This window comes from Balaenoptera acutorostrata, chromosome 5 (genome assembly GCF_949987535.1).
Source record: "Balaenoptera acutorostrata chromosome 5, mBalAcu1.1, whole genome shotgun sequence".
Taxonomy (NCBI): domain Eukaryota; kingdom Metazoa; phylum Chordata; class Mammalia; order Artiodactyla; family Balaenopteridae; genus Balaenoptera; species Balaenoptera acutorostrata.
In genome coordinates this window covers 53,039,734-53,059,554 of record NC_080068.1, presented here as the reverse complement: position 1 = coordinate 53,059,554, position 19,821 = coordinate 53,039,734, and the positions used below count along the sequence as shown (strand labels likewise).

Genomic DNA, 19,821 nt, shown 5'->3' with positions numbered 1-19,821 from the left:
ACAGGCTCAGTTGTTGTGGCACACGGGCTTCGATGATCCGCGGCATGTGGGATCTTCCTGGACCAGGGGTCGAACCTGTGTCTCCTGCATTGGCAGGCGGATTCTTAACCACTGGGCCACCAGGGAGGTCCCTCTTTTTGCTTTTTTTAATGTGGCTACCAGAAAAGATAAAATTATATGTCTTGCATTATTTTTTTATTGCATAGCTCTGTCTAAGCCATCTTCCCGCTTTTACATATTCACCTCTATTACAGCATTTATCACCAATCTTCCTTATGTTAATATTACTTATGTGTCTATCACCCTCAGGGGACTATAAATTCCTGGAAGGTAATGAACATGTCTTATTTATGTTTGCATTCTCTATCTATTAGTGATGTCTTGCCTAGGAAACAATAAATGATAGTTAAGTTGAATGAATGACAGTAGCTGTAAGGGTCATAGAATAAAACACTATCACTAATAAAACAAAGGATTACATATATGAAATATATATTTACTGTGTTATATAATATTATATTTATTTCAGGTTTATAAGGAAGGAATTATTACGTCTGATTTCAGAGAAAAGGAGACAAAGGTCAGAGAAATAACCTTCCGATGGTCACACATGCTAACAACTGGTAAAGACTGCTGTAAAAAAAAAACAAGAGGATCATGGATAACAAAATGCTGTTTATCCTCTTACATCAGAGAGCAGCCCTAAGGCACAGCTGACTGAGGTGAACAGAATGCTAAGTCTATCTGTATTATGTGCTCTCTATGTTAGCGTATAGACAATCAGTAGAAGAGTAATCTTTATGATGAAGAGTCAACCTTATGATGAAGTTCATGAGGTTTCTAGAAGCCTTCTAGGGGTTAAAGAGTAATTTAGGAAACTGGTGCCAATCGTAATAGAGAATGAAGAGACAAAACTTGTAAAAGGTAAGCATGGAAAATTTTAGAGGATCAGTAAAATTTGGGTTTTTTCCACATTATAAAACATCAATTCAATTGGCATTTATTAAGCACCTTTTATATTCAAAGTACTCTGCTAGATACTCTAGGGCTGACAAAGTTAAGTAAATATAGTCTCTGCTCACTAGGAGTTTACAGGTTACTTGTACAGGGCAAATTTAGGTTGAAACTAAGAGAGAAATAGGAACAATGTGAGAGTTGAAGGAAAAGATATTTAAAGCTGAAGAAGAGGGGGAGGTTAGCCAAATTCCCTGGGCAACTTGAAAGAAGGTAACTTCACTATATTTCTGCATTAAGGTGAAATTAAAGCAACTAATATTTTACAACAATCTTTTTAAAACAATAATGAAAGAATTTAAAGATTCTGAAGTGAGACTTTCACCACCCTCCCCCCAAATACATACTAGACATTCCCAAAATGGTAAGAAATATCCTGATTTGCAATATATCAAGAAACAATTTAACTGAAGTAGGAGTTTGGGTTAAAATTAACTACTGATAAGATACAGGTAGTTTTGAATTAAAGAAAACAGGTGTTTTGAATATTTCTAATCAAGGAAATGAAATGTAGGTGATGACTTTCTAGAAGGCAAAGTAACACTAAAGTTATGTTATTATACTGGTTACCAAGTCACATTCTTGGTCATACATCTAAGAGAAACCTGGAAAGGAAAAAGATGCCCAGAGCTTTGTTAAGAGCTTTCCAGGTTTATATTCTAAAGAAAATTTCCATTTAGCTTGCAATATCATAAAGTATATCATTCTGTATCATAACATGTTATGATGATTCAGGCTTATAAAAAATGATAAAATTATATTCAATGTAAATTAATATTCTGTAAATTACCAGTATGACTATTCAATTTTACAAGATAAAAAAAACAAGCAAGAATCATAAGACAAATGCAATATTAAAGGAAAAGGCAACTTTTAATGAGCTAGAATATAAGTGAAAAAAACATATCTGAACTATAAAAAAGGAAGTGTATCTATTAATTTCATTTGAAGTAATTAAATAAATTACTTTGAAAACTATTAGGATTTAAAGGGCTGAATATTTTTAGACCTCCGTAGTGCCAAATATCTCATCCTCTAACCATGTTAGGGGTCATATATAAGATTAAAAAGTATGGCACTTTAGGGCATTCAATAAATGAGAAAAATCAGTAAGATAGTAAATAACCTATTTAAAACACTTCATATAAACAAGTAGAATGCATGCATTTTAAAGTAGAATGCTTTAATGGCAGAGTATTTCATATTACTATTATGAGTTAAGTGAGTTTTTTCCTGGTCTCCTTAATTTCTCATTAAATCGTGGTGAAACTGTTTTCCACGTTGCAAAAACAGAAGAAGAGAAATACCAATGATATTTATACCATTAAAGGTAAAACATAATTTTACATACTCTACAATTTCAGTCTTGATATGTAGGTTAAATTTAACATCTACCTTCTTTAAAAGATAATGGAGGGCTTCCCTGGTGACGCAGTGGTTGAGAATCTGCCTGTCAATGCAGGGGACACGGGTTCGAGCCCTGGTCTGGGAAGATCCCACATGCCGCGGAGCAACTGGGCCCGTGAGCCACAACTACTGAGCCTGCGCGTCTGGAGCCTGTGCTCCGCAACAAGAGAGGCCACGACAGTGAGAGGCCCGCGCACCGCGATGAAGAGTGGCCCCCGCTTGCCGCAACTAGAGAAAGCCTTCGCACAGAAACGAAGACCCAACACAGCCAAAAATAAATAGATAAATAAATAAATTTAAAAAAGAAAAGACGACTACTATCTTTAAAAAAAAAAAAAAAGATAATGGATACATGTTAATTATTAAAAACAGGAAAAAAAGGCGAAATTACATGAGGAGGTATTTATTTTTCTCATTTTTGAGATGTGCTAGAATAAGCTACTCCAAGTTCAAGGAAAGCCTTTAGAAATTTGAGAATAAAATGTCAAGCAGTTCAGAACTGGAACACAAGTTCAGTTCATGCCAGAACACAGGTTTTAGAACCTATGAACAGAACAACTAATTCTTTCTCACTTTTTGTGGCTAGTAGAGTTAATAAAAAGTTCACACTATAAAATACAGAAAATATTTAATTAATTCAGGGGATTCAACTCTAACCTTCAACCAGATTTATTGTTTCATATAAAACCACAGTTCTTAAAAATCTATATGTGATTCCTAATTTCCATATCTAGAGTACCCAGGTATAAGTTTTATTACACCACTCAAGCAAAATAAAAATAGAGATTAGAGCTATGCTATCAGAATGTATAGTAAAACAGTCCCAAATAATTACTTCAAACTATCATTTATTGATGTTTCCTAAAATAAATTTTGGTAACAGCACAGTGTGTAGTATTTTTTTTTTAAATTTTATTTATTTATTTATTTATTTTTGGCTGTGTTGGGTCTTCGTTTCTGTGCGAGGGCTTTCTCTAGTTGTGGCAAGCAGGGGCCACTCTTCATCGCGGTGCGTGGGCCTCTCACTATCGCGGCCTCTCGTTGCGGAGCACAGGCTCCAGTCGTGCAGGCTCAGTAGTTGTGGCTCACGGGCCTAGTTGCTCCACGGCATGTGGGATCTTCCCAGACCAGGGCTCGAACCCGTGTCCTCTGCATTGGCAGGCAGATTCTCAACCACTGCGCCACCAGGGAAGCCCCAGTGTGTAGTATTAATCTTAAAAGTTTTGATAGTATCCAGACAAACTTAATTCAATAAAACCATTACATGAGAGGTGGAGAGCCTGTGGCACACAAACCAAGGGTGATTCCTAGTTATAGAACATAAGATTTGAGGAATGTTATAAAGAATGCAAACTCTTACCGTTAGCATTCTTTAAGGGCCAGAAATTACACATATGATTCCAGCTAATCCTTGTTTAAAATATTAGTTCCCTACTATAATGATCAACTAAAGGATCATTTTTCAAGAATCATTAGCATTATAAAAAAGAGACTTACACACTGAGGCATTAAAAAAATCACAATTCTTTTGTTCTTCCTTAAGTGAAGATTTGCGGTAAATATGCCGTATGGCCAAGGAAATATGCTAAACAGATGTAAAGATTAAACACACATGACCCTCTGCTATTTAGGCAGACCCATTTTCTAGATTTTAGACCCACAGTCTTTTTCTCGTTTGTTTGAAAGCTGGCTCCGCTAAAAATTGGCTGTTAGGCAAGGCCTCTTTCCTTACCTGTAAAATGGTAATAGTAACAGTACCTACTTCATGGGATTGTTACAGAGATTAATTTAAAGAAGTAAGTATCTGTAAAGAGTTAAGAATGTACATGTTAAGTTTTGTTAACTAAACAAATGAAAGATCCAATTTTTAGAGGATTTTTAATCTTTCAAAATAGAGGAAGAATCTTAGTATGAACTTTTTCATCATATCACCTGTCCGTAATGGCACAGTATTGTCACACATAAACCAAAATATCCATTACGTAAAATCTCATGGAATGTATTGAGAATCTAGAAAAAACTTCAGGTGAATTAAGCATAAAAGAATCTTTGTATTTATCACTTTAAGTCCCTTCTTGGTATCATAAAAACTAGTAAGTTAAAAAAACTAACACTAAAGGTTAAAGAAAAAATGGTGAACAATTATTTCCAAATAATTATTTTGTATTATGTGTTCCAAAACAGGAAATTTCTAATTTCTAACTATGCAATTATGGTAAACTCCATGAAAAGTATTGTAACTCACATTAGGCTAACCCAACTGAAAAGCCTCAATGTAAAGACTGGATAAAGAAGCAGATTTTTAAGGAGCCACAGTCAAATCTTTTTACGTAAGTATGTCTACTACACTTAAAATGTACATCATTTTTTCAAATTTACTTTTTAAAAGTATTTATATGTAACTTCTCAGAAATTAATTTATGGTTGGTGGAGTGGTATAGTCAGGTAAAATTTCATTATCACGATAATCTCAAATTCAATAAAATCATGATCATACTTGATGGAACCTTTTCTGTAGCTGATTGATTGATTGATTGATTTAATTTTGGCTGCACCGTGCAGCACGCGGGATTTTAGTTCCCCAACCAGGGATCGAACCTGCCCCACTGCAGTGAAAGTGCAGAGTCTTAACCACTGGACCACCAGGGAAGTCCCTGTGGCTGTTTTATTTTAAAGCACTAAAAAAAAAAAAAAAAAGAAAAAAAAGAAAAAACCCTTTATATTTTGGTGAAGTTTTACTTTTGCTTATGGATCAATTCTTGATCCCACAAAATTAGAAAATATACTTCTGGTTAAAACATTAACAGACTCAGAGCAAAACAGATTAGAGGAAAATAATGCAAATTCAATAAAAAAGTTCAATCCAATTCTATAATGCTATCAATATGAAATGTAAACTATTGTGGTTCACCAAATGAATGTCTAATTTTTTTTATGAGACTAAAAATGAAGCTCTATAGTATGGTATTTGGAAGGGTGCCTTTGAAGTCAAACCAACCTAAGTTTGACTCCCAGCCCCACCATTTCTTAGTTAAATGAAGTGATTGTAAGCCAAATGCTTACATTAATCTCTGCTTAATCTCTCTCTTAGCCTAGGTTTCTTCATCAGGAAAATGGGTGTTTAAGAGTAGCTACCTTATATGTGTACTCTGAAGATTGAATAAAGTTATTCCTTAAAAAAAGCCCCTAACTATTTTAGGTGCTCAAAAAAAAGTTAGCTCATATAAAATAAGGGAAGCAAGTAAGAACAGAAATGAAATTCCTTTTTCATAGTATTACCAAGAAACATCTTAATGAAAAGGAGGCTTTATTTCAATAGCTTAATAGTACAGGCCCTTAAGGATGCAATAATACAAACACACACACACACACACACACACACTCTCTCTCTCCCCCCATCCCCCCTCCCTAAAATTGATGCTTATAAAGAAGTGATTATTTATAAAACTGCAAGTTTTATAATGTACACCACCACCCTCACACTAGTCTCTCCATCAGGCATTAATCAAAACACAAAACTAAATAAACTGCAAACATTTCTCAGTCCTGAAGAAAGCCATATACCCTTACCTCATTCAGCAGTCTTCTAAGCTAGGCTGCTTGGCATTTCTTCAGGACAAAACACAAACTACCTTCTCTTTTCCAACCTCACTTTGCTCTGACATTTCATGGTAAACGAATTCTTTTAAAAAACTTTTTTTTTAAACTTAACAGTGTTATAGAAACAGACACATAGACTTACTACATATTTCAGTCAGCAAGACCAGAATTTTCAAAGACAATATAAATGCAACTGAGTATATATGCTATATAAATGGAATCCAATATGAATTTTAAAACACATCTTTGAATTTAAGTTTAGAAAAAAATACATAATCTTAAATAAGTTCTTTCTTTTTACATCCCTTTTGAAACTAAAGTTTAAGAAAAAAAGATTACTTGATGACATCAGAAACCAGATCTTCACAATAATTATCAGTAATAATCTGTATTTGGCATTTTATTTCTTTAAATGTGGATTCTAATTTATAACTGTGGCTCAGGTCTTTGCCCAGAGACAAAGCAGTCTAAGATGATTTAAATAACTGATTAATGTTTCTAATGATGATATAATTCCAGTTAAAAACTATCACTCCTGAGTTTGGAGCTTACCTGTGCATCAATATCAATGGCAGGGTAGATAGGAAGCATGGCTGAAGGAGAGATGATAGGACTTGGAGTTGGAGTCTGAGGTTGGGAAATGGAAGCAGCAATACTGTGGGTAGGAGTGTTTGACATTGCAGATGCTCTTCCACTGACTGCTGTTGAACAAAATAACTGTACTTAATGAGGATGAAACATTGTTAGGTAACAGCAAGAAATAGTTGTCAGAAAATATTTAAATATCTTTAAAAACAAAATATCTACAGGTAGACTGCCATAGCACTAATAACTGATTTTCCTGGTTATTTCTGACACTGGACAACAGACCAAAATTTAAATATATATTGAGAGTAACCCATTTGCTAAACAATAAACCATATGAAAAACAAATTCCCCTCTTTCGGTATGTAATCACAAAACCTTAATTCAAAATAACCCTGAAAACAAAAATATTTTTATGAATTAAAATTAAATATATATGCAAATGGTTACCCATTATATCTTCTTAATCAGAAAAGGAATAAAAGTTAAAATAGTCAAGTTCAGAAGGAGAAAATGTGTCTTTTACCTGCCAATTTCACACCTTATTTTCTAGAACTAATGAAAGTAATATCACTGTTTGGGGACATTCGCTATTGAATATTTAAAATACTTCCTATTCTTTTATTAACTGCAGACAGGGGGTGGCCCTCAGTATGACAGCATATATATATATAAAAATTTGATCCTCACACAGAAACAGTTTCTCACATACAGAATTATTCTGAAGGGCATAAAATGCTCACCAATCAATCTAGCAATCACACTGACTTAGGAGGACAAAATTAAAACATTAGGGTAGAAATAAATGCATGCAATCAGCCTTCAAATATAGATTACTGTTAGTTCTTCTAAGTATAATTTTGCCATGATATTATTTTCACCAAAATAAGCAAATTAAGAAGGGGCTAATTAGGTCAGTACTTGAGATGGGAGAATTCCAAAGGTGGTAGCAGTTGAGGGTACTTTATTCCCTCATCAACTCACTTCTGGAGTTGACATATGAACATCAATCCTTTTTCCCCCTTATTAAAAATGCTATAGCACTAGAGTCTGGGCATTAATCTTTGAATGATCAACAGTAGTGTGGATGTATGTTACCAACGTAGTTATCAACTACATCAGACAGAAAACAATCATGATTCACAACTGGATCTGAAACCAGGCAAAAGAGGTTATGCTCCTACCAAGAACAAAACTGAAATAGACCTTATCATAACAATTATAAACACAATTGTCAATTAAGAAATCTATTTTACATGAAATCCTTAGTTCAGGCACAAACATACACTATACATTATAGCAACACACATTCTATAATTATACATTTTTAAGTCCACTTAAAAGCCAAAGGAAGAACAAAGGAGGAAACAAAACAAAACAAAACAAAACACACTATTTGAATCCTTAGGGATCCAGATCAATAGAAAAGGGCATGTATTCAACACTAGTATGTTAATCATCTAATGATCTTGATATTGTTACTCCACATTGATAGTTTTGTATGTTAAGAAAAAGAGCAAGACAATTCAAATTTACACATTCTAGATATAAATTTCAAAACCATATAAAATCTGTGGCTCTTAAAATGGGTTCCATATTCTCCTCTGATTAGACTGATTTTCACAAATGAAAATGCTAAACACAAAATTAGCTTAAACGGAATGAACACCAATCTGTCCGAAAAACTGAATTTTATTTCATGATACTGAACAAAAAAATCTACGCTTTATTGTTAAATGACTAAATTATAGTTTACATTTCAATTTGAATAAGTTCTTTTAAAGAACATTATTAGTTTTCTTATTTTTGGTCAAACTGGTTGTTCTTATCACCTCTTCTAGAAGGAGATAGGAAAAATCAATTCCCTCATTTAATTCCCTTGGGGTACCTATGAAATTGGTTTACTAAAACTAAATAGCTGCCTGTCACTCATCCATTCTCTACAATTAAAAGCAGCAATTGTAAATATGTAGGTACCTGAAGGAACCATGGTACAGACCAGATCTTTACATGTGGAACTTCATTTTAGGGTTAGATTTCAGAGAGGGAAAACCAGATACTCAAAGAAGTTTTAACATCCGGTAAGGAAAGAGGGAACTTGACAGCACAGCAAAGGCAAGTTGTTAAGACTGGTTAAATAGGGAACTGATTTTGCTTTGGCTAGTACAGAAAACAAGGAAGATAGAAGATTCTGACCAGCCAAGTACTAGAGAAAAAGAGACTGAATCTTATAAAAGCAGTCTAATAAATGGGGACTAAGGAATAAAGAACAGAGATTATGCTGAGGGAGAGAAGCAAGACTGAGCCTAATGAAGTTGTAAGATATTAAAAAACCCAAAGAAAGAAATGGAAATGGTCATTAGTCAACTGAAATAACAAGTACTACCATAGAAGAAGTTAAAAGGCTGTGGAAGTGAGTGTATATGTGTATGTTTGTGCACGTACACATGCATGATGCAGGAATGGGTTGCAGGGAGGTAGCTGGATGTTTTTAATCCTGTTCTTTCTTCTGGCCATCTCTCCTCTCCCCATATAAATGAGAATAAACAGGTAAAGTATTTTTATAATATGACAAGTATCTGTCATATTTCCTAAACAGTTATAAGCTTTAAAAAATAATTTTATATGAAAACACCTGGAACACATAGGGAGAATTTACTTGTTTTTGTTTGGTAAACAAATCAACAGAAAAACTACTTTACAAACCTCCGATAATTCTGATCAGCATAAAAATTATACAACTGGCAAATCATTATTGATAACTATGCCCAAGAACATCAGGTAAATTCTGATAGCATATCAAAATTTTTTAAATATTCATTGGTATGGAATGTCCATTCTTCATTTAACTGAATAAATAACACTTAATTCTACACATTCTTTGGTAGTTCAATTGACATAATATAAAGAACACCATTATGATCTAGATTAATGGCCATGAAAGTAATATCAAATTTGGCATTTGGAGCTACTGTGCTTCAATTTTCATAAGATATCTACTGTTTTTAAAATTACATTCCCAATTATTATAACCCACTAATGGTGATTAGTAGTAACTTTCAAATCTATAGGAAAAATGTATACTTCTTAATATAAGAAGCTTTATAGTTCTTACTAACAATTAATAGCATTTTTTCCGATGTAGTTACTGTACCCTCTAAGATTAGTAGAGACTTTCATTCCACATACTATTGTTGAGGTGATACTAAAAGAGGACTGGGAAACTTTAGAGCAATTTCTAAGTACAAAATCTGTCTCATTAGCTGGTTTCTTAGTTTCTGAATGTTAGCTAAATATCTCAACACTATACAATTTCATTTTCTTTTATTCTTTTAAAAGATTAAAGTTAAATTATGTATAATCTCATCATAATATATAATGCTACTTAAACATAGTTTCAAAATAAGAGAAAATTCAATCAACCTTTAAGTATAGACCAAAGAATTAAAAGGGGGGAAGACAGCAGATGAAAATTATCAAAATTCACCTATTTACTCCCTTTGTTTTCCCCTGTTCCTTCTTTTTCTGTTTTTTTTTTTCTTTACTTTTTTTTTAAATGAAGAAAATTATTCTTTTCAGTACAGTATTCTTATGGCTTATAATCCTGTAAAATCTCATTCTACTACTTTGTTACAGAACTCACAAAAACTAAGTTCCCAAAACTAGAACCATGAAAACAACCCCTAAAATATTTCTTTTTGCCAATGAAACTAATTAAAATGGAAAAAAATTTCTCTGCCTACCCATTTAAAGATATATCATTTATGATACTATCAGGGGACCACACCTTCTCATAATACAATTAGAAAGAAACTACACATTAACATTCACAGGGGATAAATCACTGACATACAGTATAATCAAACCTTATTTGGTTTGGTACTTTATTATTGTTGTAAAAGTATTTACGTTTTTTGTTTTTTTTAAATATCCATCAGGTTTGAAGTCTGATCCATTACAATATAAAGTATTTCTGTTCACAAATAAGCCTTCTGATATATCCTACTAGTTTTGCACTTCAACTTCTATCAATTTCCCAGTTTATTGGTGTGAATACAGAAGCAAAAAAGCCAAAATTCTATCAGTATTCTGAACTTAAAGGGAAAAAAACAAAAACAAAACAAAACAAAAAATCAAACATCAACCTGACTACTGAAAACCCTACATTCCCAGCCTACCCACCTAAGTCAGAAAGTTTCAGCCACTTGCATTGAATGAGCTAATCTTTAATTTGACCTGTATCCATCTGAGAACGTCTGAGATTGAACTAATATTTCTAAAGATATACATGGTTCAAGAGTCCAGAAATAGTTCTCAAGTTGGGTAACGGCAAAAAATTCTGGCACACTCTTACTCGCCTTAAGCAAATCATATTTGATACCTGCTCATAACAATATAACCCACCTGCCATGATGTCATCCAGCGTGTCATTGAGGGTCTGAGCAGGGCTGGCTACCATTAACCCTTGTTGTGTTTCTGTCAGAATTCCTTGCCCCAGCCCTGCCAACTGTGCTTGGCCCAGTACTGGCTGTCCAACTATCACTCCTTGCAGTTCTGTAAGATTTGCGATGGACCCTGGAGGCAAGGGACCTGCCGCCAGAGGCAAAGCTTGAGGCATGGCCAGAGGCTGGACTGGTGCAAAACCCATCTGAGCAGCAGTTTGCTGGGGTTCATCTTTAAGCAAAACGGGATCCACTTGCTGTAACCGTGCATAGTCTCCCTCGGAAAGCTGTTCTCCAACCCCAACAGGAGTTAGCAGTCCCAGATGTTGGCAAGACTGTTGCTGCTGCTGCTGAAGTTGAATTCTTTGAGCTTTAACCTCTAGATACTGCTTTTTTAGCTGCTGCTGAGTTTTCAGTTGTAATTCTCGTTCTACTTTCTGTAGTTCCTCCAAAATCTTTTGTTTCTTCTGAATTTGTTCCTCCCTTGTTTTGTTCAGCTCCTCGATCTTCTCCTTGGTAAGTTGGTCAGCATGAGCCAGTTCCAAGGACTGCAGCTGTGCATTCTTTTCTATGGCTTCTTTTATCCTCTGTTCCAGTTCTGTTAACTTTCCCTGAGCCTCTTCTACAATGCTCTCTGGAGACTGATTGGTGATGTAACCCTGTACATCCTGGCTGTTTGCTGGCAAATGGCTGCTGGACTTTTGTTTAGAAGCAGCTGTGTGAAAAAGAAACCCCCTCAGAAGTGCACATGAATGGCATCCTCATTACAGAGTTACTGTTGGGAGGTTTAGTGCCAACAGTTATGCACCAAGTTATTATATCCATAGAAGGTGAAAATGCACTGTTAAGGAGTTAAAAACAAATCCACCTTCTTTATCATAAATATAAAATGTATGTATTTTATGTGCATAGAGTAATCTTTGGGAAATTAATTTCAGAATTTTAAAAATATCACATGGTTAAAATTAGACAATAGAGGGATGCAGGTTTGTGATATCTAAGTGGTACAATTAAAGTAAAATCTAAGGCTATGTGTAGATAGATACCTCATCTGGTCATAAAGATGTAAAAACTTATCATAAGAACAGAAAAATAATGCTAAATTATTAAGATGTAGGGAAAACTTAAACCTCTAAGTCAAGATTTTTCTACATTTAATAGTCTGTGCCTTTTAAACACACACACATACACACAAAGAGTACTCAAACCACTGAGAAGTACCAGGAAATTAAAATCCAACTAAAATATATGTCTTTGTTGGGGCCTACCATCTTCAAGACTGATAAAGGTTAAGATAGAAATTCACATATTCACAAAGCTACCTGGCCAGTAGAGAACTGGGATTCAGTTTCCCTGGAAGAAAAGATGCTGAACTATGACATCCACTGTATCTTCTGACAGCCAGGTGAATAAACATATCTGGCTATCGGTATAGCAATCATTTGCTTGCTATACCTACTGAAAAAGGTGCCAAGGCTCTAGATTGGTAGTGGTGATTGAAAAGAACTGGTGGAAATACTTAGTATTCTTGTTGGTAAAATAATATAGGTAGCCAAAAACCAAAAAATTAAAAAGACATTGGTTCCTCAGGTAAAACTTTCTAAAAGGAAAAACTGATTCAAACTGGTAGCTGTTATCTTTTGGGACATAACTTATGAACATGCATGATGTAACTTCCACAAATCAAATATGGACCTCAGAGTTCTAGAGCAACAAACAACCATATCTGAAGTAACTTTGAATTCTTGGTTGAGAAAAGGTATTCCAGATATAAAATCTACATTAAAACCAGTTATTGTAAAATAAAATTTAATTTTGATCTAGCTTATTAATCTTATGCCTCATATCACTACAGAAATTTTAGTAATTTACAAAAATGTCACCCAATTATACACAGCCTAACATTTTAACATGAATAGAAATGACTACTAGTTATTAGAGGAAATCATGTATAATCAGAATTGCATCAAAGATGAGCATCTGAATTTCTACTGCTAATACTTCTGATTCCAGCACAAATTAGTGTTCTTAACTATGTTCTCTCCCAATAACATGGTTTTTTCATTGTTAAAAAAAAAAATCTTCAATTATGCCGACCTAGTAAAATTCATTTTTTGTGGAATAATAATTTTAAATGGCTAGTTTTTGGTTTTTTTTGCAATCTTATCATTTTTACTTGGACAACTTGTAAGTCTTTAGAAGTATAACTGACCTTTATTCCTGATGGGAAGAGTAGTGGCAACATTGGCAGGTGGTTTGTCAGGCTCCTGAGGTGGGACAACCATGGGCAGTGCTTGAACCGGTACACGAGGAGCCTAAGACAAATGAAACTGATTATATATCTGCTTTTCCTACACCTTCCGTTATATAATTTGCTTTAAATGAAGAATAAGTTACAAAGATCCATTCAAAATATTTTTTCATATGACAATCTCAGGTGACATATTTACTTAAAATGTGCTGGTATCAAATTATTTTCCATGACTTTTTTTTCCGGCCATGCCGCACAGCTTGCGGGATGGGATCTTAGTTCCCCGACCAAGGATTGAACCCAGGACCCAGCAGTGAAAGCGCTGAGTCCCAACCACTGGACACCAGGGAATTCCCTCCATGACATTTTTTTAATGAACTTTGAAATCAAAAGATTATTCTGGCCACAGTAAGAAAGCAAAGCAAAATCATATCAATCTAGAATCTGAATATTACACCAGATGTTCATTAACCATATCAAGTATGTTATCTATAAAAAGAACTACATATTATAACAAAAAACAATCTAGTTTAATCTTGAACTATGACCGAAAAAGGGAAAAAGATGATATAACATAAAATGCTTTAGTTTAGAAGCTTACCCTATTTAAATCGTGGGATGGGGGCGTTAACTGAGTGACATCTGGTGGAGGGGCTGAAAGCAAGTTATTAGGATAGTCCAAAAGATAGCAAACAACGCTTGTATGACCACCTTTTGCTGCTTCTATCAACATAGTCGAGCCATCCTAAAAGAGTGAATACGGAAGGGGAAAAATTTTTTTTTAAAGTTAATTTACAGAAACATAAGGAAGATATAGCCAACAGGCCCCAGACACATTAAAGTTTTAGGTTTAAAACTTTCCTCTAAAGAGAGAAGAAAATGAACACATTTAGAATGCCAATACAAGTGGAACTTATAGATAATAATTTGTTATGCTCAAGAGTGAAGATTAATTCACAATGCTACCTGAAACATTTGAGTTACATACTTTTAAACGGTGAGTAGGATCTGCCCCATGAGCCAAAAGTAGTTCCACCACTGCCAGATGACCCCCTGCACAAGCCAGGGACAGTACAGTATGGTCATTGTTAGCTGTGGTTCTATTCACATTTGCTCCTAAAACAGACAAGGCATGAAAAATCATGTTAATAGAGTGTTGTTTCTTAAATTATGGTAAACTTCAAAATCGAAGAGTAGAGAGAACAGTATAATGAAGCCCCACATACCCATTACCCAGCTTCAATGATTATAAACATGGCCAATCTCATTTCACATATACCCACATCCATTCTCCTCTCCCATCTTGAATTATTCTAAAACAAATCCCAGACAAACATGATATAATTTCATCCATAAATGTTTCAGTATGTACCATTAAAAGATAATGATAAAAGTGTATATTATTCCTAATATAATCACTGTTTTAAAAAAGTAAAATATAAAATTTTATCTACATTTTAGTATCTTCAGTGGGAAAGATGACTCAAGACCAATAAAAAATAAACCACACTGCCCTCTATGGGCCAAATATGGAAGGAATTAACAAAAAATAGTAATAGTAGTATAATCTTTTTTCATTGGGAAATATCTGAGAATGAAAACAGGTACATTTTCCCCTTAATGTGAATTCATCCCTGATTTGGAGCACTGTGCTATGCATGTGGGAAATGGAAGTAAAATACCAGGAAGAAACTGGAATCAGATTCATTAAAATTAACCAAAGAAGAGAGAAGATAATAACTGAAAATAATTTCATTCTTGAGAATACTATGTCTTATTTATAAACATATAACACAAGGAAGTGTTCAAATTGCCTAAAATAATTTGACCAGTAAGTTATTTCTGATTTATTTTCTCTACCTACAAATGATTTCAAACTTTAGTATTTTTGGTAAGAAGGAAATAGCATATGTTGCCTTTTTAATTGTATATGGTCTACACAGTCTCACTTTTACTAATGTTGAATCAAAAATAAAATCTTTAATCTCCTATACTTAAGAATATAATGAAATCTTTAATCTTCTATACTTAAGTTCATGAAAAACTTTCAGCTTGAACTTATACAGTGAATACCTAAAAAGTAATTGAAAGGAAGTAATAATATGCTACTTTTGTTATTAAGGATTTTGGTATTCAAAGTAGAATAAATGACCATGAATGAAAATGCATTTTTGGCATATTTGTTCCATTTCAATTTTGATTTTTTTTGGGGGTGCTATATTTATGACCACCTCTCTATATTTTACAAAGAAGGAAACTTAGGCCCAAGGAAATATAAAGAAGAAAAGTGACTTGCCCTCAAATTAATCAGTGGCAGAAACAACATAAAAATCCAGGTTTCAAGATATATTATTACATGAACAGAAAAGACTTCAAGGTATCTAAACCCTCAAAGTTTTTTACATAGAGAAATTTTTCTGTACTGAAATGTTTTTTAACAAGGGTGGTATTCGGTATCAGAACTCTTCACAGTTTGGAATGGTTCTATGTGTTGCAGGATGTTTATCAACTACCCACTCACAAAAATCTCAGTAGCATCCCTCTACCACGTGACACCTCCAAAATGTCCTTTACCTGTAAATCTCTTAATACCCAAGGGCAGGGGATAGATACCTATGGAAAAAAATTACTGCCTTACACAAACCTACCTTTACTAATTAGGAACTGAACGGTACAAACATGACCAGCTCTTGCAGCTTTCATTAAAGGAGTTCTTCCACCTTCAGATTCATGCTCCTGTTTAATAAACACAGACTTACTTGATATTTACTTTCTAATGAACAATTATTCTTTTTCATGAAAATCAAAAGGAAGAGAACTGAACAAATTTCAGAATCTAAATATAATAAATAACATGCTTTGAAGTAAAATCAAGGAATACATTCTTTAATTTAAACAATCTCAAATTAGAAACATGTTCTATGGAAATATAGATAAATTAAGAACTGGGGTTATATTCATGTGATTGTTACACCCTCATCTAAATCCATCTGGGTAATTTTTCCTTCTCTCTACAAAAAGGACTGTGGAACTTGAACAATGAATGGCACTCTAGCACAGCCCTCTCCAAACAATCAACATTATCAACATTATCCTAATCCACTACAAGTGATTTTCTTTTCATAAGTTTGTATCCTACGTGTATGAATTTCTCTAAGTATATCACTGTCTGCCTTTACAGACTTCCCATTATCTCTATTTTACCGTACATAAAAATAACAAGGCTAGTGATATTTAATACCATCAATTATAAGATATTACTAGAGATTTCTGGCTTTCAAAAGGATGGAGAACCAGCTGCATTTTTGCAATTCAGAATATCAGCATAGGAAAAATTTTCAGATCTTACAGTATAAAGGTTTGAGAAAAAAACACCTTTTATAAAGCATTTTATATGTCAATATTTTTTACACTTACATCTGATGATTTTTCTCTTAAGTCATACACTAAGTTGTTTTAATTGCAATTCACTAAGCAAGATTACATTGCTGTATGTTTCACAGTCACTGTAGTAAACACTGGAAATTTAGTTCCTAAGCTGAAGAAGCTCAAAACCTAGTAAGAGGAATATGCGCATGACTAGCTAGAATATAATGTGCGTCATAAGTTCTCCAAGAGTTGTACCAACACAGACAGAGCTGAAGGAGGCCACAATAGTAATCTAATTTAACCCTCTCCTTTCATAAATGAGGAAAGAGAAGTTAAGTAAATTTTAAGTTAAGAAACCAGTTAATTGAGGAGCCTGTTTCTGCCTGCATGTGAGGTTCTGTCATAAACTATGAACTTCTACAGGAAAACACATTTACTTATTAATCTCAGCCCCATGAACACACGGGTGCTTATGTTTTAACTAAAACCTACCTTTCTTACTCCCTCACAGGCTAAACTGGAAGAATGACTATTTTCCCCACACACAATTGCTTTATTCTTCCCTACCTCTCAGGCTGTACTCATACTATTTCTTCCAACTGGAGTATCTCTTTTGTAACAAGAGCACAGTATCTACCTTTCTAAACCTTACCCAGCCCCAAACATAACATCTCAGATGACGTCTTCACCTCTTCTGAGCTTTTTTACTGTCTGTCCTTTCCCTATGACATCTCTTTGTAATCTACCTTAAAATGACCTCAGTAGGGACTTCCCTGGTGGCGTAGTGGTTAAGAATCCGCCTGTCAATGCAGGGGACACGGGTTCGAGCCCTGGTCTGGGAAGATCCCCAATGCCGTGGGGCAACTAAGCCCGTGCGCCACAACTACTGAGCCTGAGTGCCACAACTACTGAAGCCCATGCACCTAGAGCCCATGCTCCACAACAAGAGAAGCCACCACAACTAGAGAAAGCCCGTGCACAGCAACGAAGACCCAACGCGGCCCTAAATAAATAAATAAATAAATAAATATTTTTTAAAATGACCTCAGTATTTCATCCTTCTCACTAAATAAAAAGTTATTTGAGGGAAAAATATTATTTACTGAATACTTATCTTTTTAACTCCTTTATATAATAATGCTTTGAAAGGTATAGGTACAATTTATTTCCTAAACGACAGTGAAATGCCACCTCTAAGCCATATTTGCCTTTTTATGACAAATCAGAAAAGCTTCTAAAAATAGCTAAGTACTTAAGAGAAAATTTGTATTAATTATTACGATTAATTATTAACATATCAAACACAAAATTTTCCCTTTTTTGTAGGGGAAAAGGGGTAGTAGACTGGATAGTCCTGCTAACAAGGAAAATAAGAATGGACACCAAACAGCATAGGAAAAAAATATGACTAAATGAGATAAAAGAATGGCAAAAAGGCCAACATAAAATTAGAAGTAAAGAAATACCTTTTGTCTATAATCTCCTTTCAATTAATTTCTTGTCCTAGCTTTAAATATTAAGATTTAGAAAGTGACATAGCTTACCAGATCTGCTCCTGCCTGAAGTAAGACATCTGCTACATCGGTATGACCATTTTCACAGGCGTATGTTAGTGCTGTATCCCCTGTTGCTGTTGTTGCATGAACATTAGCTCCTGCAGTAGTGTTAGATACACAGCCTTAATAAAAGAATCATAAGACACAAATGTGGATACTGAAATTTCTTCTAGATAAGCCATATCTCCTCAAATTAGACAAAACAGCCTTATCCATTTCTAGAAATAGAGAATATTGTCAGCATCTTTAAAAGCAAAAAAGAAAAAAAATTAGAAATAGATTACTGCTTAAAATTAAAACTGCAGATATTTCAAACAGCAATAAGGTAAATTATTTATTCAGAATACACTAAAAAATTTATCACATTATTTTTCTATACACATTCAGTGCATCATACATCAAAAAGAAGCTATTTGCATTGTAATATTTTTACTTAAATAAATCATGTAAAAAAACTCCCAAATGCAAAAATGCCTACCTGCAGCTAATAAGTATTTAACTAACTCCAAATGACCCTCTTGAGCAGCTTCCATTAAAGGGGTAGAACACCCTAGTTCTATATCAGCTCCTGCCTTAATTAGAAAGTCTGCCACTTCCAGAAAGCCTCCACAGCAAGCCAAAGTCAAGGCAGTTTCTTGAGTTTCTTCTGTCTGTGCATTGATATTTGCTCCTAAAATAAAGATTCTAATTATTTAAAGAAAGTCATTAACTTATTCCAGAGATAAGCAAAACATGATTATTTCCTAGTAAACTATACTTCAAAAATGAACATTTATATTAATTTACTAAATGATGAAGTACCTCTCCCCTATTCTAGGAGGCAGTTAAAAATAAAGAAAACTATCAAAACCACATCCACCAGTCCATATTTGATGTACACTGCTGGAATAAGATTTATTCAGCCAGAAGGTACAAGTCATGTGATTTAAGGCCTGAGAAAATAAACCACATTCCCTCGTTATAAAGATTCAAAATAATGATGATAAAGATGTTGATGAAAATGATAATAGATAATATTTAATATGCTGTTATTTGTCAGGCAATATTTAAAGCATTTTACATATTTTTGTTAGCTCCATTTTTACAGCTATGGAAATTGAGATTAACTAACTTGCCAAAGGTCACAACAACATTATCATCATCACTACTACCACCATCACCACAGTTAACACTTAACAGGCACTATATGACAAACAGTGTTCGAAAAGCTTTATACACATCTATAAACTCTCACAACAACCCTACAGACAACAAAATTGAGGCACAGGTTAGAAACTTGCCTAAAGTTACAAAATCGGCAAGCAGTGGATTTGTGATTCGAACCTAAGAAGTCTGCTCCGAAAACTACGCTTTTAAAATTCTAGTCAATATTACCTCTCAGTAAAAGGTTTTTAAAACATGTGCCATTCCTCTTAAATTTGTACAAACAAAACCTTTACTACTAAAAGAGATATAAAACCAGGCTACCAATATGGATAGAGATGTGAGATTACTTCTAAACTTAAGGTATCTTAATACAGTCAAGTAACTGTTTCACTTTCCCCAAAAGAGAAGCCCACTGTGTACTGAGCTCCTTGACAGATTCTTACACACGCAT

At 34.0% G+C, this 19,821-nt stretch overlaps 1 protein-coding gene across 9 annotated transcripts in view; it reads right to left on the bottom strand.

The window, feature by feature from the left end:
* The window catches only part of ANKRD17 (ankyrin repeat domain 17), a 164,228-nt gene that overhangs the window by 51,484 nt on the left and 92,923 nt on the right, over positions 1-19,821 (bottom strand). For 3 of the 9 annotated variants that reach the window (XM_057547253.1, XM_057547257.1, XM_057547258.1), the window contains 8 exons: positions 18,703-18,894; positions 18,213-18,346; positions 15,948-16,035; positions 14,288-14,415; positions 13,901-14,044; positions 13,261-13,363; positions 11,011-11,763; positions 6,574-6,722 (listed from right to left, as the gene is read on the bottom strand). In XM_057547253.1, the coding sequence (XP_057403236.1) occupies positions 6,574-6,722; positions 11,011-11,763; positions 13,261-13,363; positions 13,901-14,044; positions 14,288-14,415; positions 15,948-16,035; positions 18,213-18,346; positions 18,703-18,894 (1,691 nt within the window). The remainder of the gene's footprint in view (positions 1-6,573; positions 6,723-11,010; positions 11,764-13,260; positions 13,364-13,900; positions 14,045-14,287; positions 14,416-15,947; positions 16,036-18,212; positions 18,347-18,702; positions 18,895-19,821) is intronic. The other 6 variants (XM_057547254.1, XM_057547255.1, XM_057547256.1 and 3 more) reach the window with 6 other exon arrangements.